This window comes from Thalassophryne amazonica, chromosome 4 (assembly GCF_902500255.1).
Source record: "Thalassophryne amazonica chromosome 4, fThaAma1.1, whole genome shotgun sequence".
NCBI lineage: Eukaryota > Metazoa > Chordata > Actinopteri > Batrachoidiformes > Batrachoididae > Thalassophryne > Thalassophryne amazonica.
In genome coordinates, this window is record NC_047106.1 from 127943862 (window position 1) to 127970717 (window position 26856).

General features: G+C 43.7%; 1 protein-coding gene across 1 annotated transcript in view; it reads right to left on the minus strand.

The window, feature by feature from the left end:
• The window catches only part of LOC117508715 (unconventional myosin-VIIa-like), a 289667-nt gene that overhangs the window by 47134 nt on the left and 215677 nt on the right, over nucleotides 1-26856 (minus strand). The window contains exons 27-31 of the mRNA XM_034168534.1: nucleotides 25104-25193; nucleotides 23899-24026; nucleotides 22008-22134; nucleotides 15254-15373; nucleotides 554-727 (exon numbers count right to left, since the gene is read on the minus strand). Coding sequence (XP_034024425.1) covers nucleotides 554-727; nucleotides 15254-15373; nucleotides 22008-22134; nucleotides 23899-24026; nucleotides 25104-25193 — 639 coding nt within the window. The remainder of the gene's footprint in view (nucleotides 1-553; nucleotides 728-15253; nucleotides 15374-22007; nucleotides 22135-23898; nucleotides 24027-25103; nucleotides 25194-26856) is intronic.

A 26856-nucleotide genomic window follows, 5' to 3' on the forward strand; every position in this document is an offset into this window, starting at 1 on the left:
TGACCTTGTTTGACCTTTACTTTGGAGACCAAACATTCAACACAGTCAAAACTACTCAATTTATTAATCCTTTTATTTCAACCAATAATTTGCAGAATTTTTTACTAAAATTGGAGCAACTTTAACTTTTGACCCCTGTACAAACTGAAACTGACCTTTGTCACCATTTTTACTGTTTTTACCCCATAACTCCAGAACATTCCACCATAGATAGTCCAAACCATACCTTTTTGGAATCGTTAGGATCAGACAAAAAATGTGATATAGATTTCAATATGATTGGAGCATTTTTGAAGTTTGACCTCTGTGTTTCTTCATTGATCCCTACCTGGCTACAGCTACCATCCTGGGATGGCTATCATACATTTTTGTGCAGGCCATGGTACACTGAGGCTGGATTCTAAGTGTTGTTTTGTTCACTTAATTGGTACAGATTAGGTCAAAATTGATGACTGGCTCATGGACTAAGTAGGTGGAAGACAAGTATGGAAATAATGAGATGCAGCTGGGAGAAAGTGTGAAGGAAGAAGGTGATTGAAAAAGTGTGAGCCACCTTGTCAAACAGGGCGATGTAGAGCGAGAAACCAAAGCGGTCTCGTAAATTGATTTTGTCTGACAAAGCGTTGCACAGCTCCTTGGCTGTCGTGGCCGAATCAGTCAACAGCGTTTTTGTCGTACCGTCCATGAACGTCACAGGCAGCATGATGGGCTTCTTGGATTTGGTGGCCTAGAAATAAAAATACTTTTAGTGCCTGACGAAATCAGGACACACACACAAGATTAAACACAATGTAGAAAACACCATAAAATATTGTTGATACAAAGTGTTGTTTGGGAATACGTTTCCTTTGGTTCTGACGTGCAGTTTGAAGCTTGACTGAGACAAACAAGTTTTCAGAGACAAAAAAGCATGACGCTGTATTGCTGCCATAACACTAAAACACACAGCTTTTTACGTCTTCCAAGGACGTAATAAAATCACCTGCGTTTATTAATTTATTTATTTGTCTGTCTGTCTGTTAGTTGGATTATGTCAAAACTACTTTTCTGATTTTGATGAAATTTGCACCACAGATCAATATTAGGGCATGGAACACTCCACTAAATTCTGGAGGCGATCCGGATCCGGATTGGCTTGGCTTGGTTTGCTCTTGTTTTTTAATGTCATCAGTATTTGTTAAGGTCCCCATCACACTTAGCAAGAATCAAGCTGACCCAAGGCAGAATGTCAAAAAAGCCATAATTCATGCCACATCTGGGAGAGAATAAGAACTGCTGCAGACAGCTGTCTGACTACTCAGACTGCGACCCACCCCAAATGATTCATGCACACGTCATGTGTATTAGGCCCCCAAATGCAGTACGTGTGTATTAGGCCCCCAAATGCAGTACGTGTGTATTAGGCCCCCAAATGCAGTACGTGTGTATTAAGCCCCCAAATGCAGTACGTGTGTATTAGGTCCTCAAATGCAAAAGTGTTGGTGGAACACATTAGGATTACCCAGGCCGCTGTCAGAATGTAGTGAAAATATGACGAATGCACTTACATTGCCGTACGAGTGATGTCTAATTGCGGGTGGAGGAAATATAATCCAGCAGCACTGGAGGTGCACTCATGGTGCGTTCAGGCACAGCTGGGACATTTAAGCAGGATCCAAAATGGTAGATCATTTCAAACTGACCCTTGAATGCAATCAGAATGCTTTGAATGCCATTTTCATGCTGTACGAATATTTAGATTGCAGTCAGATTGTGGTCAGACTGCACTCCGACCGCCGTTCGATATCTTTTCTTTTTTTTTTTTTTTTTGTCACTTAAATTTTATTAACAAATTATTGCGACAACAGACAAATACAAATTCCAAAACATATAAATTGAACAGTAGGCTGCCTGATGAGTACACCTTATTCTTAAAGTCTTGTAAGTTGGTGTTCTATTTCATTCCTCCTGACCGCCAGAGGGCGGTGCTTTAGCACCTGGATAACTACATGTGCGCAGCACAGAGGTCGAGAATATATACCAACAAAGTCACACCATTGAATGTGACCTGGGTGACGTCACTGGTTGTCTTTATATACCAGACGCACCCAGCGCTCGCTTCTTTTCTACATTCTCACATTCTTAGAGGTTGAGAACGCATTTAGCTGCGATTGCCGCTCTCGCTTGTAGCCTCGCAACACACCTTCGGTTGGAGCTACGTGCACTGCACACGTCCTCCAGAGGCTGTGAGACATGGCTTCACCGTTTTTTGTATTCTTTGACACCTGTCGTGAGTACACCTTCCTAAACGCCGGGTGCGTGCCTTGCCGCTGCCCTGCTGGATATTTTCCTCTGTGCACATTAGCTGTGTTGTTTCGATGAAAGCTGGCTATTTGTTTAGTTGTGTCGCTAACCACATTAACTACGTGGTAGTGTGTGTATCAGAACCAGTATAGTGTACTGTGTTGGGCTTGCCGTGAGTGTTTTCCACTCCTTGAAGTACTTTGTCTGCACTGCCGCCATTTGCTAAGTTTAACAGCTCCGCTAGCAGCTAGTGTTGTCGCCGTTGCTCTAAGTGACTTAGCACTTGGGCTGTGAGTTTTTTCGGCTGTGTGCATCGTGTTATTACTGTGGCTGTGAGTGTTTCACGCTCCGGGCCTTGTATTAGCTTTTACACTGTGAGTGTTTCAAGCTCCGTGCCTCGTGCCGAGTCTGCGGCTGGAGTGCTTCACGCTCCGTGCCTCATGTCGAGTCTGCGGCTGTGAGTGCTTCACCCTCCGTGCCTCGTGTCAAGCCGACGGCTGTGAGTGCTTCACGCTCCGTGCCTCGTGTCGAGTCTGCGGCTGTGAGTGCTTCACGCTCCGTGCCTCGTGTCAAGTCGACGGCTGTGAGTGCTTCAAGCTCCGTGCCTCGTGTCAAGCCGACGGCTGTGAGTGCTTCACGCTCCGTGCCTCGTGTTACTATTTACACTGCGTGTGATTCACGCTTTGTCTTTCCATTTGTAACCATCAGGGCTTGCGTTAGCCATCTGCACGCAGTCCACAATGTTGACAGAGCCTTTGTTGCATGGCTGTAGTACCTGTTTGGCTCCCTTGAGCCAAGATGATGGACATATGTTTTGCCCCTCCTGCCTTGGGATCGGACACCTGAGGGAAGCCCTGACTGGCGATGCCTGCCTTAATTGTGCCAGCATGCCACTGGCAGAGAGATCTGCTAGACTTGCGGCATTGGAAAGTGGAATATCTAGTGCGACTTTGGCCTCCAGCCCCAGGAAGGACCCAAAGCGCCGTAAACGCCCACATGCAGGAGCCCCTTCTGCTAAGGAGGTTACTCATGACCATGCTTTGGCTGAAAAGGTCGAAACGTTGACTTCTGAGTTTGCTCTGATTAAGTCCTTGCTTCTGAATCTACAGCCTAAGGATGCAGTGACAGTTCCTGCTGTCCCTAATGAGGCTGATCAGACCAATGTAGTTACTCAGCAGGAGGACGATGTCGTGTCTATTGCTGCAACTGATTCCTTGTACATGACAAGTGATATAAACTGTGTGGAGGATGAGGATGAGAGGAGTCTTTCTCCAAGCCATTCATTAGTGGGCTCTCATACCTCCGAGGCAGAGTCCATGCCGCAAACCGAACCTGGACTATCCTTTGTCAAGCAAGCTGTTCAGTTGGCTTTATCCAGGCTTGGGGTCGACAATCCCCCTGCGGAAACCACCGCTTCAAGTGCCTTTTTCAAAGTCACTCAGAAGCCTGAGTTCAACGTTCCAGTTTCACAACCATATATCGAGGAGCTCCACCGATGTTGGGCGGACCCCAAATCATTGACCCATCTATCACAGGACTGCAGAGCCCTTAGCTCTATGTGTGATTCAGCGCAGTATGGTCTGAACCGTATGTCCGCCATTGACAGCATTATTGCGAACCTGGTTGTGGCTCCAGCTGATGCTGCTCGGCCGGATGCCCGCTGCCCACGCCCTCAGTGTAGGGTCACTGATGACCTCCTCACCAAAAGCTATGACATAGCTGCTCGCATCGGTCGCCTAGGCAACTCACTGTCCCATTTAGCCCTTGCCCTCTCAAAGTCTTTGAGGGAGGCAGAGGTTGATGATGCTACGCAAAGTCTTAGTGATGTCTCACTCCAAACCTTTGCTTATATGTCTAGAGAGCTTGGCAGACTGATGTCAACCCTTACCATCACTAGACGTCAGGTGTGGCTTGCACAGTCCCCCCTTTCCGAATCCTGCAGAGGCACACTCCGTTCGCTGCCGGTTCTTCCAGGCCAAGTATTTGGACCTGCGGCCCAACAAACTTTAGAGCGTGCTGTCGAGGCTAGTAAATCTCGGCAACAGTTTGTTGACCTACACCGGTCTTCCAGACCTCAGCCAGTCAGACGTGCTACAGCTTTTCACTCTACATCCAGGCTTCCGCCGACTCCCAGAGCTGCACATGCTTTTGCAGTTGAGGGCCAGCTCTCCCAGCAGCCTGCCTTTCGTGAGCCTACGGGGAGACCCCCGAGAACTGAACAGTTTCGCAGAGCTTCCAGTAATCGCACCCAGAGGTCCTCAGGGATGCGAGGCAGAGGTGGTCTGGTCTGACTGCCAATGTTTGGCCCCCAGCCGTTTTTCACGAAATCAAATCAGCCACTGGGAGGCTCAAGTTCAAGACCCATGGGTCATTTTAACCTTGTTCGAAGGTTACAGAATTCAGTTCGGATGTCGTCCTCCAAAGTTCAATGGGGTGAGGATGACTGTTGTTTCCAACTCGGTGCAGTCTGCTGCCCTACAACGGGAGATTTTGGAACTCCTGGAGAAGGGGGCCATAGAGCCAGTTCACAGATCAGACCAGCTCAGGGGGTTCTATTCAATTTACTTCCTTGTTCCAAAGAAGGATGGCGGCTTTCGTCCTATCCTCGATCTCCGACGTCTGAATCGTTATATCAAAGTGTTGCAGTTTCACATGCTCCGCACAATAGACGTCCTTCAAACTATCACACCAGGAGACTGGTTCACAAGTGTCGACTTAAAAGACGCCTATTTTCATGTGCCAGTGGCGCCTCATCACAGACAGTTTCTCCGCTTTGCTTTCGAAGGTCAGGCATACCAGTTCAGGGTGCTTCCTTTCGGCCTCTCTCTTGCCCCTCGTACATTTACCAGATGTATGGCTGCAGCACTAGCCCCACTGCAAGCTCTTGGATTAAGAATCCTACCCTACTTAGACGATTGGCTTGTCTGCGCTCCGGCTCATGAGCAGGCGCACAACGACACAGCTCTTCTACTGAACCATGTCTCTCATTTAGGACTCACAGTGAACTTTGCAAAGAGTTCTCTTGTTCCCAGTCAACAAACGACCTTCATCGGCATTGCCATCAACTCCCTGACTATGACTGCATCGCCATCCCCGCAGAGAGTGGACGATGTAATTCTTCTCGTCTCACACATTCAACGGGCTGTGACGCTGCCTTTTGGTTTGCTGCTCCGGTTGATGGGCAAATTGACTGCAATGTCGCTAGTGGTACCCTTGGGACTTCTGTTCTTATGTCCCCTACAGATTTGGATCAACAACCTAGGCCTCAACTCGAAGTTGCATCAGCACAGGCTTGTACGACTCTCCAACCAGTGCCTTCTGCACCTCAAACCCTGGGGGAACGTGGACTTCATCTGCAAGGGTGTCCCTCTAGGCTCTGTTCCTTCTCGCCGAGAGGTGGTTGTTACAGATGCATCACTCAAAGGTTGGGGGGCCGTGTGGAATCACAGGATGGTGAGGGGTGTCTGGAGTCCCCAGGAGAGATTCCAACACATAAACGTGCTGGAGCTTCGTGCTGTGCGACTGGCTCTCAAGCATTTCCTCCCAGCCCCGAGAGGAAGACATGTTCTTGTCCGGTCGGACAACACGTCAACAGTCTATCACATAAACCATCAGGGGGGCACCAGGTCCAATCACTCATTGGCAGAAACTCGGAAGCTTCTCTTATGGGCGTTGCCTTGCCTTCAGAGTGTCAGAGCAGTTCATCTGCCCGGTGTACAGAACAGCGCAGCGGATTTACTCTCCAGACAGAAACCACCACCGGGAGAGTGGAGACTGAACCCGATTGTGGTCCAAATGATCTGACAGATATATGGTGCAGCGGAAGTGGACCTTTTCACTTCAAGCACCTCGACACATTGCCCACGATGGTACTCCCTCTTGGAACCAGACAGCCAGCTGGGGCAGGATGCATTGGCTCACCCGTGGCCGGATTGCCTCCTTTATGCCTTCCCTTCTCTCCCGCTGCTGATGTTGACACTGCACAGGATAGATCAGAGCAGCCACAGGGTGCTGCTGGTTGCTCCATTCTGGCCTGGGAGGATTTGGTTTCCCATGATTCACAAACTCCTCGAGGGAGAACCTTGGGCTCTCCCGGAGAGGAAGGATTTGTTGTCACAGCTACAGGGGAGGATTTGGCACCCTCACCCAGAATGCCTTCAACTGTATGTGTGGCCGTTGAGGGGCCAGACTCCTTAAGTTCTTGTGACCAGGCTGTTGTTCAGACTATCCTTAATTCACATGCTGCTTCTACCAGGGCTTTGTATGACAACAGATGGAAGCTGTTTGCGCGGTGGTGTGAGAAACAAAAGTTAGACCCGGAGCATTGCCCTGTGCCTATTCTCCTCACATATTTACAAGAACTGCTGGAGAAAGGACTTTCTGTCGCTACCTTGAAGGTTTATGTTGCTGCAATCTCTGCCCGGCACGTCTACGTTGATGGCCGGTCAGTGGGTTCTCACCTCTCAGTGTGTCGTTTTTTGAAAGGTGCTCTACGTTTGCGGCCTCCAAGGCTTGCACGCGTACCTTCACGGGACCTTCCTCTAGTCCTGGAAGGTTTAAGCTTATCCCCTTTCGAACCAGTTGAAAGTGCTGATCTTAAATGGGTGTCAGTGAAGACTGCCTTTCTACTTGCACTGTCTTCGGCTAAGCGGGTGGGAGAGCTCCATGCCCTCTCAGTCGCTGGGGACTGTTTGCGATGGAATTCTGACGGATCTGGGGTTACACTGTGGCCTAATCCGTCCTTTTTACCCAAGAGAATTTCAACTTTTCATGTTAACCAGCCAGTTTCCTTGGCTGTGTATGTCCCGCATTCTGATCCAGGATTATCTGTTTCAGGTTCCCTGTGTCCTGTCCGAATGCTGAAGCAGTACATTAGTGCGACTGCCGGGATACGGAAAACGGATGCCCTGTTTGTGTGTTATGGTGATCACAAAAGAGGCTGTGCTGTCTCAAAGCAGTGACTCTCGCATTGGGTCGTGGATGCCATTTTACAAGTATACAGGTCCAGAGGTCTTCAGCCTCCTAAGGTTACCTGCCATTCCACCAGAAGGGTGTCCACCTCCTGGGCTGCAGTGAGAGGTGTCCCTTTGAGTGATATTTGTGCTGCTGGTACGTGGGCTTCGTCCTGTACCTTCGCCCGCTATTACAGACAGAATGTGGCCGCTCCTCCTGCGGTGACTTCGGCAGTGTTGTCTGCCTCCACTCCCCACTGCTGATGCGAGGTGAGTGTGAGTCTTCGTGACCTTGTTGGTATTAAGTCATCCAGGTGCTAAAGCACCGCCCTCTGGCGGTCAGGAGGAATTAAATAGAACGAGAGTTACGAATGTAACTACGGTTCTATGAATTCCGGATGACCGCCAGAGTTGCTTGTCACTCAGAGTCTTGCGAGTTCATTCCGAAAAGAAGCGAGCGCTGGGTGCGTCTGGTATATAAAGACAACCAGTGACGTCACCCAGGTCACATTCAATGGTGTGACTTTGTTGGTATATATTCTCGACCTCTGTGCTGCGCACATGTAGTTATCCAGGTACTAAAGCACTGCCCTCTGGCGGTCATCCGGAATTCATGTCATTGTTTAGAGATTTATAAAGGGTCCATCTTCTTGTAGCCTCAGCACGTGTGTCAGTTTTTCCATCAAAAAGATTTCTTCCACAATTGTTATCCATTGATCTTTTGTTGGTGGTATGTCCTTTCCCCAGTTCCTAGTAATAGCTTTCTTGCCTGCCACCAACAATATTTTGATCAAATACTCATCATCAGTGGCAACAGTCTTGTCTGAGAATTTACATAGGTAAAGCACTAAACAGGTATTTGGTACCTCATAACCCAATATCCGTTGCAGCTCCTTATACATCATTTCCCAAAATACAGTTATCTTTGGACATTTCCAAAAAATGTGAGAATGATTCACATTAAAAGATCCACATCCTCGCCAACAATTCTGTCGTATGTGTAGCTGTTTACTTTTTATTTTTGGAGTAATAAAAAAACGGATCAGATTCTTCCATGCAAATTCTCTCCAGATTCGTGAATTAGTGGATGAGTGATGTATCTTCCACATTTTGTGCCAATCCTCATCTAAAATTTCCACATTAAGTTCTTCCTCCCATTTTATCTTAATATATTCAGTTGTTGTTGTTGTTGTAATGGTTGTTGTTATAATAGTCCCTCACTTGAAAATATCTAAAGAGTTCGTGTGAATCTAAGTCAAATTGTCTTCTAAGATTTTCAAAACTCACCAGCTCCCCTTTATTTTCTAACACAAACCAGGCTGTTATTCCCTTTTCTTTCCATTGTATAAACCTTTGATCATATTTTGCTGGGTTGAAATCGCTATCATATGCTACCCATTTTAATATTTTTACATCATTCTGGATCTTATATTTTTTTTAGTAATTTAAACCACAGATCTAATATCGTATTGTGATTGGATCCATACTATTTTTAAGTTCTTTAAATAAGTGGTTATCACCAACCATATCTTGAATTGGAATCTGGTGTTGTGTGTTGGGGGGTGTGGCTGGATATTTTGGTGTTCTTTTCTTTTCTTTGCTCTTCAGGTGGCATGGAAACTGATTTGTCTGTGGAGAAGGTGCTGGCTGAAGAGTCCTCACCCTCATCAACATCATGTGTAGCACCTGTGACGGGTGCTCACATGCAACCTTAAAGACTTTCAGCTGAAGCAGATAATTGGATGGCGTTCTGCATTTAAGTCATGTGTGATTCAAGCAGAACTGCCGGGAACGCGACCTTGTGATGTTCGTTTGTGAGACGCTGAGGACCGCGCCTGTGTTTGACACATCGAGCCCGTGAAGCAAGGAAGGGTGAGGACACATGCTGTCAGCACACATTAAAGGTAATTAAGTGTTTGACTAATTGTTGATAGTAACTTGGTGTTTTGTTACACAGTATACTTGAATTGTGATGAGAATTGTGCAGCTTGCTTCTCACTGCTGTGGCGTGCGGATAAGTGATCCTCCACCTGTTATGAGAAGCTGCTCATTTGCATAAAGTTAAAAAAGATACAGACCTGAATGTGTTGCTGATAGCGTGTGTCTTTTGAAAGATATTGTTGTAACTGCTGACTTACCTCACCTCTTCTTTGCTTCACAGAGAGTCAGTTTGTTGTGTCCACCTGGGGGGTGTTTGGCGGTGGTAGTGGGTCCAGGAGCGCCGGGCTTTGATCCTTGCGGGCGCTGGAGAGCGTGCCAACAGTCACTCCACCAGAAGGACGCTATTTTTGTTTTTACACTTTTTATGCACAGCGGGTGTAATAAATATATTGTTTTTGGAACCGCTTTTCTGGTTATTTGTAGCGCTGGGTTCTGTCTGACGCAGGTCCGCTCCTCAACCCGCGTCGACACATAACATCTGGTTTATTTCTTTTTCTATATCTTTCCATTCTGCTCTAAATTCAGACTTGCACCAACAATATATAGGTCTCAATTGAGCAGCGTTGAAGTATTCCCTCAATTTTGGAAGACCCATTCCCCCTTTTTCTGTAGGTAGCTGGGAGTTTTATACCTGACTCTAGGTTTTTTTTTGCCTCCCCAAACAAATCTAGAGATCATTCTATCCCACTCTATGAACTGGCTCTGGGGAACATCTATGGGCAGGGATTGGAACACATATAAGAATCTAGGTAATATATTTAGTTTAACTATATCTACTCTTGAATTTAAATCTAATGGTAAGGTGGACCATCTTGTTATATCTTTCTGTATTTCTTGTTTTAAAGTTTTATAATTTGCAGTATATAGCTCAGAAAAGTTTTTCATAATCATAATACCCAGATATTTGATTGTTTTCAAGTTCCAATTTAATTTATATGATTTCTGGATCGCTCTCGATGGGTGATAGTTGAGTGCTAGAATCTGAGTTTTAGATACATTGATTTTATATCCTGAGAAATGTCCATACTGTTCTATTAGCTTCATCAGATTGGGGAATGCCGTGTCCGGCTGCCCGAGGTAAGCTATTATGTCATCGGCAAAAAGCCCAATTTTATGCTCTACATTCTTAACTGTGATACCTTTCTTTATTTTGTCGAACTGCTTGAGCCAAAGGTTCTATAAAAATTGCAAAAAGAATCGGTGATAAACAGCATCCCTGTCTGGTTGATCTTTCTAACAGTATTTTATCAATCAAATTTCCATTAATTTTTATTCTAGCTGAGGGTTTTTGATACAATGTTTTAATCAATTGTATAGATTTATTATTGAAACCAAATCATTCTAATACTAAATAGAGGAATTTCCAATTAACACAATTGAATGCCTTTTCTGTGTCGATACTAACCAGCACAGAGCTTTGTTTCTCTTTTTGAGCTTGACCCATTACTTGTAGAGTTCTACAAATATTATCATGTGTTTGACGTCCTGATATGAACCCCGTTTGGTCCTCGTCTATTAATTCTGCTATAAATGTATTTATTCTTTTGGAGATGATGGATTTATATATTTTATAATCTGTATTTAGTATTGAGATCGGTCTATAACTTTCACATCTATCTTTATCTTTACCTGGTTTTAAAATAATTGAAATAATTGCTTCTGCCTATGTTAGTGGTGTTTTATTTTCTTTAAGAGTCCAGTTAAAAGAAGTTTGGAGTACTGGTTCCAACTCTTCCTTAAACACTTTGTACCATTCTGCAGGGTAACCATCACTTCCTGGAGATTTATTATTTTTTCAAGGAATTGATCTCTTGAATAATCTCTTCTTTTGTAATGTCTGCTGTTAGTCTGTCATTTTGTCTTAAACCAATTGATGGTAAATCTAATTGTTCTAAAAAGTGTCTCACTTTCTCCTCGTTTGCTGCAGGTGGTTGTGTGTATAATTTTTTATAGAACTCCTTAAATATCCTCTCTATGCCCTTCAGATCGTGTATTAGTTCACTGGTATGTGGGTCTCTGATTCTTTGTATGGTATTCACCGCTTGCTGTTTTCGAATACGTTTTGCTAAGAGTTTAGTCGCTCTGTGCCCAATCTCATAATAACTTTGCTTCAAATATATATTTTTCTTACCATATTCATCTAATAATAATTCAGTTATCTTCATTTTGATATCTTTGATTCCTACATTCATTCTCCAAATTGTCTCTCTTTTCCTGGCATTCAAATTTATTTTTAGAAATAAGGTATTATGAGCCGATATGTCAGCACCCCCAATCCTACACTCGGTCACTCTATGTCTATCTCCCTTATTAATAAAAAAGTAATCTATTCTGGAATGGACATTGTGTGTTGCTGAATAATGTGTGAAATCCTTTTCCAAAGGATTGAGGCTCCTCCATATGTCTATCATTCCCATTTCTTCTAAAGATATCTTTACAAATTTTGATGTCTGTTTTTTTTTCCCCTTTAAGCTTGTTGTATCTAAGCTATGATTCATGATTATGTTAAAATCCCCCCCCCCACAGATTAAAGTACCTTCTGTTTCTGTGGCAATAACATTAAACAGGGATTTAAAGAAGTGTGTACTACTTTCTGGAGGTGCGTAAACATTTATCAGCATTACAGGTTCATTCTCTAATTTTCCCTTCACTAATACATATCTTCCCTCTTTATCTTTGATTTCCTTTTCACAGACAAATATAGTTGAGTTTGGGATTAGTGTTGCAACCCCCCTTCTACGTCCTTGTTTATATGTACTGTAATATGAATTCCTATATCCAAATCTTTTCATTTTTTCATGTTCTGTCTGAGACAGATGTGTTTCTTGCAAGAATATGACTTGTGGTTTTTCTTTTTTCAACTTTGTTATGACTAATCCCCTCTTTTTAGGTGTATTTAGACCATTTACATTTAAGGACAATATTTTCAGATCATTGCACACCATATTTCTTCACTATTATGCTTATGTATTTCCTCAAGCAGCCCAAAAGTAACATGAACATTAACTCAAACAAAACTGAAAATAAAAAATACCACATGGAACTTCCACTCAGGGGTTCTTCTTCATCCCCCAAGTCCCTGTTGGTGGGTGGATGGGAAATCCTCTCCTGTGAGGGCCCATCCCTAGACCCATAGCTCTTCAAGCCTAGTCTAGACAAGTCCAACATCTGTATGCCTCGCCCAGTCGGTAGTATCTTATAATAAATCGCAGTATCTGAAGCCTTCTTGTATTATGTCCATCTATGGGTCATATCTTATTTTCCTTGCTTCTATAGATTAAATGAGTTGACCCAGTCAATGTTATTTAAAGTCTTAACTTTTTACAAATGGAAGATGTTAATTATCAGAACTCCTTTGATACTCCTGCAACTTCTCCTTTGCTCGCTGTGCTGCCGTATTTTGACTCAACCTGCTCTGTCTCACTCGCTGCCATCCCGGATTCCTTTGAGTTGTCTCCTCCACTTGTCCCACATCCACGTCCAGCATCTCCACAATTAGTCCCTTTGCTCTCATATCCTGCGCTGCATCTCCTGCACTGTCATAGCTCTTAACACCGCTGTTCCTGTTGTGTGGGCCGCTGAAGAGGAGGTACTGCTGGCCCACCACCACCAGATGGCGCCCTGCTTGGAGTGCGGGCTTCAAGCACGAGAGGGCGCCGAAACCAGTGGAGTGACAGCTGTCACATCATCACCACCAGCTGTCACTCATCTACGTCAACCTCCATAAAAGCCGGACTGCAACTCCACCTCCCCGCCGAGAAATCAGCTACCATTCAGGTAATTCTCTGCTGTATCTATAACGAATAATCGTCTCATCTCATTTGCAGCCGTTTTCCTGTGACGGTGTCCTTATCTGTTGTATTGGCGTTCGGTGTGGACTGCGACGGCTTCGCCTCACACCCCAAACCAGATAAGTGATTAGACAGGAGCTGCACGAGTGTGTGATTGGAGGTGGAGGTGCTCCCTCCCAAAGGAACACAGACTGTGGGATTACTGAGTGTGCGAACTCACACTCATCAATACTGTTTCTGTTCTCTGCCAGCAGTACCGGGTCTGACTGCTGAAGACAGTGGCCACCTGGGGCGCAGGGCTTGGCGGCTCCGGTGTTCTTCAGATCCATTGGTGGTGGAAGCTGTGTGGGATCCGGCTCTTCTCTCGCCAGACGTCTTCTATCTTCGAGCCTGCCACACGTCACCTTGTGTATAATTGACATTCCACAATATTGTTATTGTCTGTACTTTGTTGTGCGATTCACAACATTAAATTGTTACTTTTTGGCTTATCCATTGTCCGTTCATTAACGCCCCCTGTTGTGGGTCCGTGTCACGACACCTTCCCAACAGTTCCAGTGAATTCTTATTTTGGTGAATGGGGTCTGAAAATGAATCCCGTTTTCTTTCAGTATTTTTTTGATGCCCAGATATAATTTGCGTTTTTGGACGATTTCAGTGGGGTAATCATGGTCAAATTGAATTTTCTTGTTGCCCACCTGTATTCCCTTCTTCTGCCAGACTTTTTGCAGGATCATCTCCTTAGTCTCAAACTTGAGAAAATTAAGCACGAGTGCTCTTGGAGTTCTGCCAGGACCCGTTTTTGATGTGGACACTCTGTGCGCTCGTTGTATATGTAGGTCGGTATCTTCGGGTAGTTCCAACTCTTTTTTAAGAAGTTGGTCCAAGTAGACTGTAATGGAGCTTCCCTCTGTGTCCTCGGGCAGTCCAAAAATCCGGACATTATTCCGTCGAGATCTCATTTCAAGGTCCGTTAGTTTATCCTGCATCTGATGTGCCTGCTTTGTTAGCTTCATTAGCAAGTTGCTAATCTCCGTGTTATGCTCCTCCAGCTCAGTTATGCGAGCTTGCGCCTCGGTTATGTTCGTCTTCTGTTCCTGTAGCTCTGTATGATTTTCTGTCAGCATTCGCTCTATGTCTTGTCTTAATGAAGTTATTTCTTGCTTCATCTCACCTTTGAGTTCCTCTTTGAATGTTATAAGCTCATTATGAAGCTCCTGTTTGAGGGACCGTATATCATTGCTGATGACGGCGAGTCCAGCTTTCAGAGTTTCGGCGTGCTCCATTTTCTCCGTTGTTTCACTCACTCGTTCACTCTCGTCGGAGGCGCCTTCTTTCAAAAACGGCTCTTGAGTTTTCTTTGAGGTTTTAGCGCTTCCCCGGTTTCGAATACCACTCATCTCAAAATTTATGGAGGTTATATGTTAAATTAATCAGTTTGAGCGGATTAATTTTACCGACTTGGGCGAGCTATAAATCTATGCTACTAACCCGTCCGCCATCTTGGAATCTCCCCCGTTCGATATCTTTTCATCTCGACTGTGTCCTGTCTGTTTTGCACAGTCGGGACAGGGATAGGAATCTGCCCAACTGTTTAGACTGCTCTCAGAATGCTGTACGATGCCCATGAATGCACTTCGACACTTCCGGAATGTGGGCCGAGCTTTCATTCGTACACCATTCAGCCTCTAGTGTGACAGGGTGTAAACATTAAGACTTTTCTCCATGGTCAACCTGGACCATTCCACATCAAATCACCCATTTTTAGAAAACATTTCCCAGATCACCTTGTTGGATTCCTCTGGAAAAATTAACATGTGGTCCTACACAACTTGTGCCAGATCCCAATGCAGGTCTGTACTGGATCTGCTGTGGCCACCTTGAACAAATGGGGGCAGCTGTAAAGCAAACAACTTTGCTGACCCCTTTTAGATATGAAAAGAGCAGCCACTAAAAACATATTTCATAATAACAAAACACTACATACTCACCATAATTGTGGTAATTTTTGTCTTGTGTTTAACCCCCTACCACCCACCTCATTTTGGCTTGTTAGTATCTCACAAATAAAAAGTGAAATTTTCCATTGATGGGATATACAGGCTTAGAAGGGGTTAAACAACAGCCCCCAAATAACTGAACTGTGATTGTTGCAGAATGAAATGCAAAGAAACGGTGTGTTAATGATGAGTTTCAATGCTGAGGACTTCAGAGAAAACACATTACATGCAGAACAGTTTTAAATGTTAACACTTTCCATTAATGCATTCATAATCTAAATCTGACCTGAAGCTCCAACCACGATGGAGGTTGTGTTCTGGTGCCATTGACAAAAGTCCGTCTCAGTCTCTCTTCGCAGTAAGGGGCATAACCAGGTGGTCCACTGCTGATAAAGTTCCTCAGGTACTGTAAGTTTACAAAATGAACTTAATGAAAATTGTTGCAGACTAGAGTCCTGCGCGGGACTGTTTTCTTCATCCCACTCCTGCCTGCTCCCACTGAATTTTGGACCATTACTGCCCACAACCACAATGTGTGTGTTACACTCCCGCCAGCACCTGCGGAACGCCGAGAATTTATGCCCTCACAATAATAGAGATGCATTGATTTTTCTTCACCCAACCCACAGGAGAAAAGATGTGATTTACGGTGTTGGGGAAAGTAACTTTGGAAAGTTACTTCATTAGTTAATCTATACAGTTATATTTTACAGTTACTTCTTACATTTACTTCATTAGCAGCTGCGGACACCTTGTCGGCAGCTGCTGAATGTAATTAATAAAGTTACTCATAATCTAATTTGGTTATTTTTAAGATTTAGTACTCAGAAAAGTAACTATTAGTTACTTTGCTGATTAGTTACTTTTCTGATTGCTCAATCTTACGAGTAACCAAGTTAGATTACTCGTTACCTTATTAGTTACATTACTTATTAGTTGCAAGTTTTCTGCAGATTCTAATAAAGTAATTGCATAAAGCTGCTAATGAAGTAACTGCATAAAGCACCTGTATAAAGCAACTAAAAAAGTAACTAAAAAAGTAACTTGTCAAAGTTACTTTCCACAACACTGGTGATTTAGGCTATAAATAAAGACTCATGGGATTGTTTGTTTCCTTTCCCTGGCCTATATGTCTTTTGACACTGGTCAGGAACAGTGCTCCTATTTTGTTGTTGTCATTTAGTTTAAAGATAGTTTCATATTCTATTTGTCCTATATGGGCATGCAGTAAAGTGGGACTGTCGGTCGGGTTGCTGCGGTAACTCCTGCTATGGCTGTGTCTGTCTCTGCATGTGTACCTGTTGTTCTTGTCTGCTCCTGTTATGTCTACTGTTCCTGTTAAATTAAAGATGTTCTATTTCAGCTGAAAGCAGTGTGTGGACACTGCATACTTTTGCACTATTCTCCTTTGTTGACTGAGTCATCCTGTCGCTCCCGATCCTGCAGTGTTGTTTTTAGTCGTCTGTTCCGGCGAAATTTGCATTGGCGTTGGGCCGTCGGGACCCAATCCCAATGGAGCCTTCTATTGCAGACTTCAATGAAACACAAAGTATGTAAACTGTAAAACTACATCAGAATTCCTAATTTACATCAGGAAAAACAGCTGATGAAGTCAGGTTCATAAGTAACAGATTTTTGTCATTTTGCCTTTGTGCACCATCACAATGAAGGTCAGTAGACGAGCTGAGCTGTCTAACTGGTAATGCAGTGGAGAAAAGTTGCAACATCCACAGATTCACCATTCACAACCGCAGAAGCCTTATATGTCCTACAGAGTTATCATTGGTGTTTTGGCGGCTTCACTCACTGGTCTCCTTCTCACATGAAAGGCAGCAAATGTCTACTCCAAACAGATTTAACACACAGTACCACACTGTTTGTATTTCTTAATGATTGATGTGTATTAATTCCAACACGGGACGGATGGAGCGTGAGATCGATAGACGGATCGGTGCAGCATCTGCAGTGATGCGGTCGCTGTATTGGACCGTCGTGGTGAAGAGAGAGCTGAGTAGGGGGGCAAAGCTCTCGATTTACCGATCGATCTACGTTCCGATCCTCACCTATGGTCATGAGATTTAGCTCATGACCGAAAGAACGAGATCGCGAGTACAAGCGGCCAAGATGAGTTTCCTCCGCAGGGTGGCTGGGTGCTCCCGTGGAGATAGGGTGAGGAGCTCGGTCAATCGGGAGGAGCTCGGAGTCGAGCCGCTGCTCCTCCACGTCGAAAGGAGTCAGTTGAGGTGGCTCGGGCATCTTTTCCGGATGCCCCCTGGACGCCTCGCTGGAGAGGTGTTCCGGGCACGTCCCACTGGGAGGAGGTTCTGGGGAAGACCCAGGACACGCTGGAGGGTCTACATCTCTCGGCTGGCTTGGGAACGCCTTGGGGTTCCCCCGGAGGAGCTGGGGGAGGTGTGTGTGGATCGGGAGGTCTGGGCGGCTTTGCTTGAGCTGCTGCCCCCGCGACCCGACTCCGGATAAAGCGGAAGAAAATGGATGGATGGATGGATAATTCCAAGACATATTCAGTGACATGGAAATGTTCATGTATCCATAACCTAAGTTGTCAAAGGAAAATGGAACCTAAATTAATGTATTGTATTAAAACAATCCTTAAATTTAGATGTCCAATTACTTATGGGAAAATGGAAGGAGTACAGTGCATCCATAAAATATTTACTTTTTCCACATTTTATGTTACAGCCTTATTCCACAATGGAGTAAATTAATTTTTCCCTTCAAAATTCTACTCACAACACCCCATAATGACAACATGATAAACGTTTTTTTTAATTTTTTGCAAATTTATTAAAAACAAAAAACTAAGGAATCACATGTGTGTAAGTATTCTCACCCTTTGCTCAGTACTTTGTTGATGCACGTTTGGCAGCAATCACAGCCTCAGGTCTTCTTGAATATGATGCCACACATTTGGTGCACCTATCTTTGGGCAGTTTTGCCCATTCCTCTTTGCAGCACCTCTCAAGCATCATCAGGTTGGATGGGGAGTGTCAGTGCACAGCCATTTTCAGATCTCTCCAGAGATGTTAAATCAGATTTAGGTCTGGGCTCTGGCTGGGCCACTCAAGAACATTCACAGAGTTGTCCTGAAGCCGCTCCTTTGATATCTTGGCTGTGTGCTTAGGGTCATTGTCCTGCTGAAAGATGAACTGTCACCCCAGTCTGAGGTCAATAGCGCTCTGGAGCAGGTTTTCATCCAGGATGCTTCTGTACATTGCTGCATTCATCTTTCAATCCTGAATAGTCTCCCAGTTCCTGCCGCTGAAAAACATCCCCACAACATGATGCTGCCACCACCATGCTTCACTGTAGGGATGGTGCCTGATTTCCTCCAAATATGACGCCTGGCATTCACGTCAAAGTGTTCAATCTTTGTCTCATCAGACCTGAGAATTTTGTTTCTCATGGTCTGAGAGTCCTTCAGGGGCCTTTTGGCAAACTCCAGATGGGCTGCCATGTGCCTTTTACTAAGGAGTGGCTTCTGTCTGGCCACTCTACCATACAGGCCTAATTGGTGGATTTCTGCAGAGATGGTTGTCCTTCTGGAAGGTTCTCCTCTCTCCACAGAGGAATGCTGGAGCTGTGACAGTGACTTTCTGGTTCTTGGTCACCTCCACAAGTAAGCCCCTTCTCTCCCGATTGGTCAGTTTAGACGGGCAGCCAGCTCTATGAAGAGTCCTGGTGGATCCAAACGTCTTCCATTTACGGATGATGGAAGCCACTGTGCTCTATGGGACATTCAAAGCAGCAGAAATGTTCCTGTACCCTTCCCCAGATTTGTGCCTTAAGACAATCCTGTCTTGGAGGTCTACAGACAATTCCTTTAACTTCATGCTTGGTTTGTGCTCTGGCATGCACCTTATATGCAGACAGGTGTGTGTCTTTCCAAATCATGTCCATTCAACTGAATTTACCCCAGGTGGACTCCAATTAAGCTGTAGACACATCTCAAGGATGATCAGTGAAAACAGGACACACTTGAGCTCAATTTTGACCTTCATGGCAAAGGCTGTGAATACTTATGTACGCGCAAACTTTTTATATTTAATAAATTTGCAAAAATCTCATAAAAATATTTTTTCATCTTGTCATTATGGGGTATTGTGTGTACAATTTTGTAGGAAAATAATGAATGCCATCCATTTTGGAATAAGGCTGCAACATAAAAAATGTGGAACAGGTGCAGCACTGTGAATACTTTCTGGATGCACCGTATGCACACTAGGGATACAACTTTTTAAATTATTTTCCTCAAAAACAATTTCCTGTATCATAGTTAGATGAGCTTCCATGCATACGTAACTACACTGAACTCACATATGGGCTATCTTTAAAAAAGCCCACCCACGAATCCATGTTTTTACTCTTATGTAAAACTTGTTTGAATATGGGCAAGGTTGCTTGGCAGTCTTGGCTTTCAATAAATTCTTAGCATTTGTAAGACTCCAGTGATGGTTAGATTGTATGGCTGAGTTATGATGCTTTTTCCCTTTTTTGCGACAGACTGTTGTCCTGTCCAAGGTGGACCCTGTGACTTCTTGTCCTGTGACTGATAGGATAGCCACCTGTGACCCTTAATTGGAGTAAGCAGGTATAGAAAATGAATGAATGAAAGAATGAATAATAATAATAATGTCCTTGAAAAAATGGAGCTGATCATGTTTTACCAAATTCTACAAATGCAGGTTTGCACCTAAAATGTTTCCAGTCACTTTGTATGTACATTCATTCATTCAATTTCTGAAATTGCTTTTTCCCCATTATCCCTCAGTCATCTAGAAAAATAAAAACCCATTTATTTGGGCTTGCTGGCAAGTCCATAGACCCCAGAGGGTTAAGGATTTATGTTAAGGGGCCTGGAGCCCATCCCAGTGGTCACTGGGTAAAAGGGGGGGGGTCCACCCAAGACAGGCCACTAGTCTATCGTAGAGCCAACACACACAGACAAACAAACTCATTCACGCTCAAACTCACACCTACATTCAATTTAGAGTCACCATTTCACCTAACATGCATGTCTTTGGAAGTGGGAGGAAGCTGGAGTACCTGGAGGGAACCCATACAAACCCCACACAGAAAAGACCAGGGGCCTCATGTACAAAGGTTGCATACATACGTACAAATACATGGCGCACGTCCTTCTCCATGCTAATGTCCAGATGTATCAAAAGTGAAATGACCATGTAATGTGCAGTGTGTCACGCCAAGTTCATGACTGGTGTACACACATTTCTACAGCTATTGGTCCACTGGTGACATGTAGAGGTGATGCTGTGAAACTGTTAACAGTGTGAAAACAAGTCAAGAGTGATGTGCACATCAGAGACACACTTATGAACAATTAACACACCCACTTGTTTGCAATTATATGCAGACTAAATGGAACACTTTGAAAGATGATTCAGTTGGTAATCATGTGCAAAGTGATGAGGAAAATGGTATTAACAATGGCTGCGTTTGTGCTGTTAGAGGACCTTCCAAATGGTGCAATCCGACATGAGCGTGTAATCAGGGAATGTGAGGATTTACTTGCATATGACAATAATTGGCTCATAAGCTGATTTCCTTTACCACGGCAACTGTTACTGGAGTTTTGCTGTTACCAGAGCGCAATACGGCAAGGAGCCAGGGGTTGTCTGTGCCCACACAGGTGCTGACCAAGCTGCGCTTCCTGACAACAGGGATATTCCAGTGGAAGCTGGTTAATCGCTCAGGAGTGTGCCAGTCAACCTTGAGCTGAGCCATGCCAGCTGTGTGGAATGCAATCATTGGAAAGTCATCCAGGTACATCACATTTCACCATTAATGCCCAATTTGCAGCGAGAGCCAGTTTTTCTGATGTAATCGGAGCTGACTGCACACATATTGCTATAAAGGCGCCATCACATGATGAATTTGTTTTTGTTAATAGGAAACTATTTCATTTCATCAATGTTCAAATCATATGTGATATGCATCATGGCTCGGTTGCCTGGTTCAACGCATGTGTTGTGATTTGCTGCTATATAAATGAAAATAAACTGAAAAAATAAACTGAAATTTCGGTGACAAGTTTTTCTTTATTTTACTATTTCTAATCCTACCCCTTCGCCTAACCCTAACCATAACCATAATGTAAGTGTCTCCCTTCCCTTAACCATAACCCCGACCCCCACTCCTCCGTGTCACCCCGCATTTCATTTCCCCGTCTGGCACGGTGTGTGATGGGTGACTGCTTGGTGAGTAAATAGTTTGTTTGTGTAATTGTTCTGAATGAAAACAGTGCAGGCACATTTGGGCATCCAAATATGTTTTTTGTTATTATTATTTTCATTTCTTAATGGTGAAACTAGAGCTGCAAACCTTAACAAGCCCCTGATTATCTCCCTGTGTTCAGTATTTGTCAATAAACGCATGCTAAAGTTGTGAATGTCACACACTATCAGTCGCAGCACACCTCATTTTATTTTTACATCAGTGTCTGTGTGCTGCTTCCATTTCATGTTTATTCTGGTTGACAGGGTACCAAATAAAATAAAATATCCCTGCGTATCTCTACTTCATTTACACCACTTCATCTGTAGCTCACACTCAATAACATTCCTTTTCTTACCTCTGTTTATGTGGAATGATCTGACAGAGAGGGGAATACCCAGGTCCCAGGGCGTATTTAAATCAATTTGCATATTTAAATGTGGGCGTAGACAGGGAGGAGTTTGGTACTTATGCATGTGCACTCAATTCCACATTGATTGATTGTGCAAAGAGAACATGCTTAGATCCATGCATACGCACACTTTGATTACAACTGAATTATTTTTTTCATATGACTGTTTCTGGGTTATAGTGTACACCATGTTTCTTTGTACATGAGGCCCCAGGCTGGAAGAAAACCTGGAACCTTCTCTCTGTGAGGCAACAGTGCTAACCACTAAGCCACAGTGCTGCTGTCTGCATGCACATTTGTTTCTTATTTTAAATGGTGTGTATTCTTTGTATTAAGTTACAAAAGAAAATAAAACAGTTGTGGAGTTCCTGACCTTGACAAACTTCTCTGAGGGAGCAAAGCAGCCGACGCACAGAGAGACGAGGATCCATCCACGAGCATGGGAACTTTTGGATGGGTTCTGACTCAGCTGCTTACAGATTTGACAGTAGATCTCATCCCTAAAATGTACACACACACACACACACACACACACACACACACACACACACACACACACACACACACACACACACACACACACACACACACACACACACACACACACACACACACAAAATCCAGATCATGGCAAAAGAAAATATTAAAAAGTGGAGACCAGTAGAATCCTTGATGGACTGTAAATCGGTCAGTAAACTGGCACATAATCAGTTCATCCCCATCTCTCAAATGTAGCACTCTACCTATTACAGCCAAGTGATACACGGCTGTGCCCTTAGCCTTTTCCAATTGCTGGATTTCTTAACAATTACATACGAGGTCTATTAGAAAAGTATCCGACCTTATTATTTTTTTTAAAAACCATATGGATTTGAATCACGTGTGATTGCGTCAGACAAGCTTGAACCCTCATGCGCGAGTTTTTTCATGCCTGTCGGTTGCATCATTTGCCTGTGAGCAGGCTTTGAGTGAGGTGTGGTCTACCCCTCTCGTCTATTTTTTATTGCAAATAAATGTCTGAACGATTTGGAGCTTTGCTGCATCAATTTTTTTCCATAAACTGTGAGAGACCTCCAGGTGGACACCGTTCGAAATATTAATATGGCTTTCAGGGACGATTTTATGTGGATTAAACAGATTACGGAGTGTTACTGCCGCTTTAAGGACAGCCCACAACTCCTGAGAGCGCGGCACGCTCCCAGCCCCCATCGACAGGCTGACACCCCGCTGGAACAACCAGATCATTTCCAACGTGAAAGCTTTGTTGATCCGGGACCTCGTCTGACTTTCACAAAAAGGCAGAAGATGTGGACATCAGCACTTTTTCGGCACATTCCACCATTACAGGAGTTTTTTTCATGGAAAAAGAAGCGGAGGGACGCGCCACGAAGCCGTTCATGGCGCGGCACAAAACCACCTCCGTGTTGGTCTCACAGGACGGACGGCATTCAGGTGGATTTCAGACGGATTCCGGTTGCTTTCCAGTCGTGTGAATAACCGATTCTGATTGTGCATGAGCTGGACATGCCCAAACATGTCCTGGAAGGCTTCATCATGGCGTTTCTTTGCGCCGAGCAGCGTGGTGGAGCCGCTTCTCTTTCCATGACAAAAAGTCCTGTAACAGTGAAATTTGCCGTTCATTTTTAAACTGGATGCTGTCTTGATCCGGTATGTCATCTGACTAGCACAGGAATTGTGAAAAGACATGGACATCAGCACTTTTTCGGCACATTAAGACAGACGTGCGGAGGAATTCCGCGCGTTGCGGCGGAGCTGCATGTAAAGTTTATCTAACTGTTGCACTTTTTCTGCAGTACTAGACAGTGCTGGACTTTAAAACCAGGTTTGTGTTACTGTTAGTCTAAGATGCCAACATTTCTATTTTTAGACCAAAACACCCAAAGACGTGGACTTGGTATTATGATTTAGAGGATGTAGGTGCTGGGTATAAACTGGGTGGAAACCAGCATTGACACATGCTTGGCTTTGTGCTGCTTTGCAGCAGATGTGATACAGGACCTCATGTCTTTGTCCACGCCAGTGACTGAGCTCCTTCAGTGAATTAGTAGTATGCTTTGGAGAGACTAAGGAAAAACTAGCATCACCAGCCCATCGGCAATTAAATCATCACTGGCTTCAGGCTCTCAACAGTCAGAATTTTGATATTTCTTGTACAGCACATTCCACCGTATGTTTTCTGTGAAAGTAGTTTTGAGGATCTTAAATCACATTAGCTGTGTCCACCTAGCCATGAGTTTGTGTACCTCAGTGTTGGCCTCAGGATTCCGTTGCCAATGATAAAATGAAGCTTCTCCAAATTAGAAGTTGGCCGGTCCTCAAGCATGCTGTTACCGTGGAGACTATATTCACCATCATTAAGGCGTTTAGTGACCTGTCAGGAATTCCAGAGAATCAGGTTTATTTTCCTCCATTTTATCAGATTTTTTTTTAATACAGATTTTCTAAGCATAAAATAAACTAAAACAGAAATCTGCGTAATGCAGTGAGAACTAGCACAACACAACAGTTTTTCCACCTTTTGTTATGTTACAGCCTTATTCCAAAATGAAGTATTCATTTTAGAATAAAATTCCAAAATAAAATAAAATAAATAAAAATAATAATTAAATAAAATAAAAATAAAATTCATTTTGCCCCTCAAAATTCTCCTCTTTCCACAGATGAATGCTGGAGCTCTGAGAGAGCCACCATCGGGTTCTTGGTCACCTCCCTAACTAAGGTCCTCCCCCCCGCCAAATCACTCAGTTTAGACGGGCGGTCAGCTCTAGGAAGAGTCCTGGTAGATCTGAACTTCTTGCATTTATGGATTATGGAGGCCACTGCACTCATTGGGACCTTCAAATTAGCAGAAATGTTTCCGTACCCTTCCCCAGATTTGTGCCTCGAGACAGTCCTGTCCCAGAGTTCTACAGACAATTCCTTTGACTTCAAGCTTGGTTTGTGCTCTGACATGCACTGTCAACTGTGGGACCTTATTTGTAGACAGGTGTGTGTCTTTCCACATCATGTCCAATCAACTGAATTTACCCCAGGTGGACTCCAATTAAGCTGTAGAAACTTCTCAAGGATGATCAGTGGAAACACGATTCACATGAGCTCAATTTTGAGCTTCATGGTAAAGGTTGTGAATACTTATGTACGTGTGATTTTTTTGCTTTCTTTGTTTTCTTATTTTTAATAAATTTGCAAAAATCTCAAACTTTTTTTTTTTTACAATGTCCGTATGTGGTATTATGTGTAGAATTTTGAGGGAAAAAATTAATTTTATCCATTTTGGAATAAAGCTGTAACATACCAAAATATGGAAAAAGTGAAGCGCTGTGAATACTTTTCGGCTGCCCGGTGTGAGTAAATTCCAGTTATGCAGCGGCAACGTAGTGAAGTGTTACAAAGTGATTTCAGATCTTAATAAACTGTCAAGCTACCATTGGCTCTGTCTCTCTCTCACCTCCTCTGTAAGCTTGGATTTCTTCTTCAAGGTGAGGGACACCAGTTTGTGGCGGACACTGTTCTTCTTATGGCTATCAGAGGAAGAAGTCTGAGGTGGGACAAAATTGAAAACCATCCATTGATCACAAAGATCATCAAAGGGCTCTTAATCCAAATCTAGACACAGCATTATATTACATTAGACAAAAATGTAAATCTTTAACTCTGATAAGAACAGGTAGGTCAGGTCTAGGAACATGTGCTGAGTGGTGCCACATCTGCCTCCCTACAGAGCCGTCAAAGGTCGATGAGGTGCTCAACACTGAGACACCAAGAGAAACACAACACAAGTCCACAATGTTGGAGCTGACATTCCCTGACAATGCAAATGGTATGCCTCATCTGCATCTCTCTAAATCACCATTCTTTTGACACAACGTCATCCCAATGGTAGAGAACTCATACCAAAGACATCCAACCATTTTGGCCCAAATGTGCATTGGGGAAATTTAGAAGAGCTATTCCAGGGAATTGGTTAATGATACACCTATAATTCCTGCTAAAGACTAATATGAACTTATACATCAGCTTTTCTTGGTCACAAGAAAAACAACTTCTCTTCAGTCAACTTTGTACTAGATGACATTGTGTTGGCGTGCCTAAGAAGAGGCACAAAGATGTCCTTAAAAGAAGTGCAAGATTGCTGACTGGGCTACAGCCCCAGCAATTAGACTGGTTTGGAGAACGGTTTGTGATGGCATCAAGACATTTCAGACCAATAGACGGAAAGCTGAAGAGGAAAGACGCGCAAGACAGAAAGCTGCTGAAGCTCTGAAACAGTAGGCAGCCCCTAGTTAGATGCCTGGATGAATTTCTTCTGGACTGCCATGCTCGTGTCAAGTGGCAGTGATGATGATGTATGCAAAAGTTTGGGCACCCCTGATAATTTTCATGATTTTCCTTTATAATCTATTGGTTGTCTGGATCAGAAATTTCAGTTAAATATATCATATAGCAGATGAACATACTGAGATTTGAGAAGTAAAATGAAGTTTCTAGTATTTACAGAAAGTGTGCAATAATTATTTAAACAAAATTAGGCAGGTGCATAAATTTGGGCACCCTTGTCATTTTATTGATTTGAATACATTTAGCACCAATTATTGGAACACAAAATTGGTTTGGTAAGCTCACTGACCCTTGACCTCCTTACACAGGTGAATCCAATCATGAGAAAGGGTATTTAAGGTGGCCATTTGCAAAAAGCTATCTCAGAGATTTCAGTTGTCAGTTTCCACTGTGAGGAACATAGTGAGGAAATAGAAGACCGCAGGCACAGTACTCTTTAAAGCCTGAAGTGGCAGGCCAAGAAAAATCTCAGATAACCTGAAGCGAAGGATGGTGAGAACAGTCATAGTCAATCCACAGACCTGCTCCAAAGACCTACAACATGATCTTGCTGCAGATAGTGTCTCTGTGCATCATTCAACTATATACGGTGCACTTTGCACAAGGAGATGCTGTAATGCAGAGGAAGCCTTTTCTGCGTACATTTGGACAAGCAAGTTTCATTTTGGAATAAGGTGCTGTGGACTGATGAAACTAAAATTGAGTTATTTGGACATAACAAGGGGTGGTATGCATGGCTAAAAAAGAACACAGCATTCCAAGAAAAACACTTGCTACCTACAGTAAAATTTGGAGGTAGTTCCATCATGCTGTGTGGCTGTGTGACCAGTGCAGGTACTGGGAATCTTGTTAAAGTTGAGGGT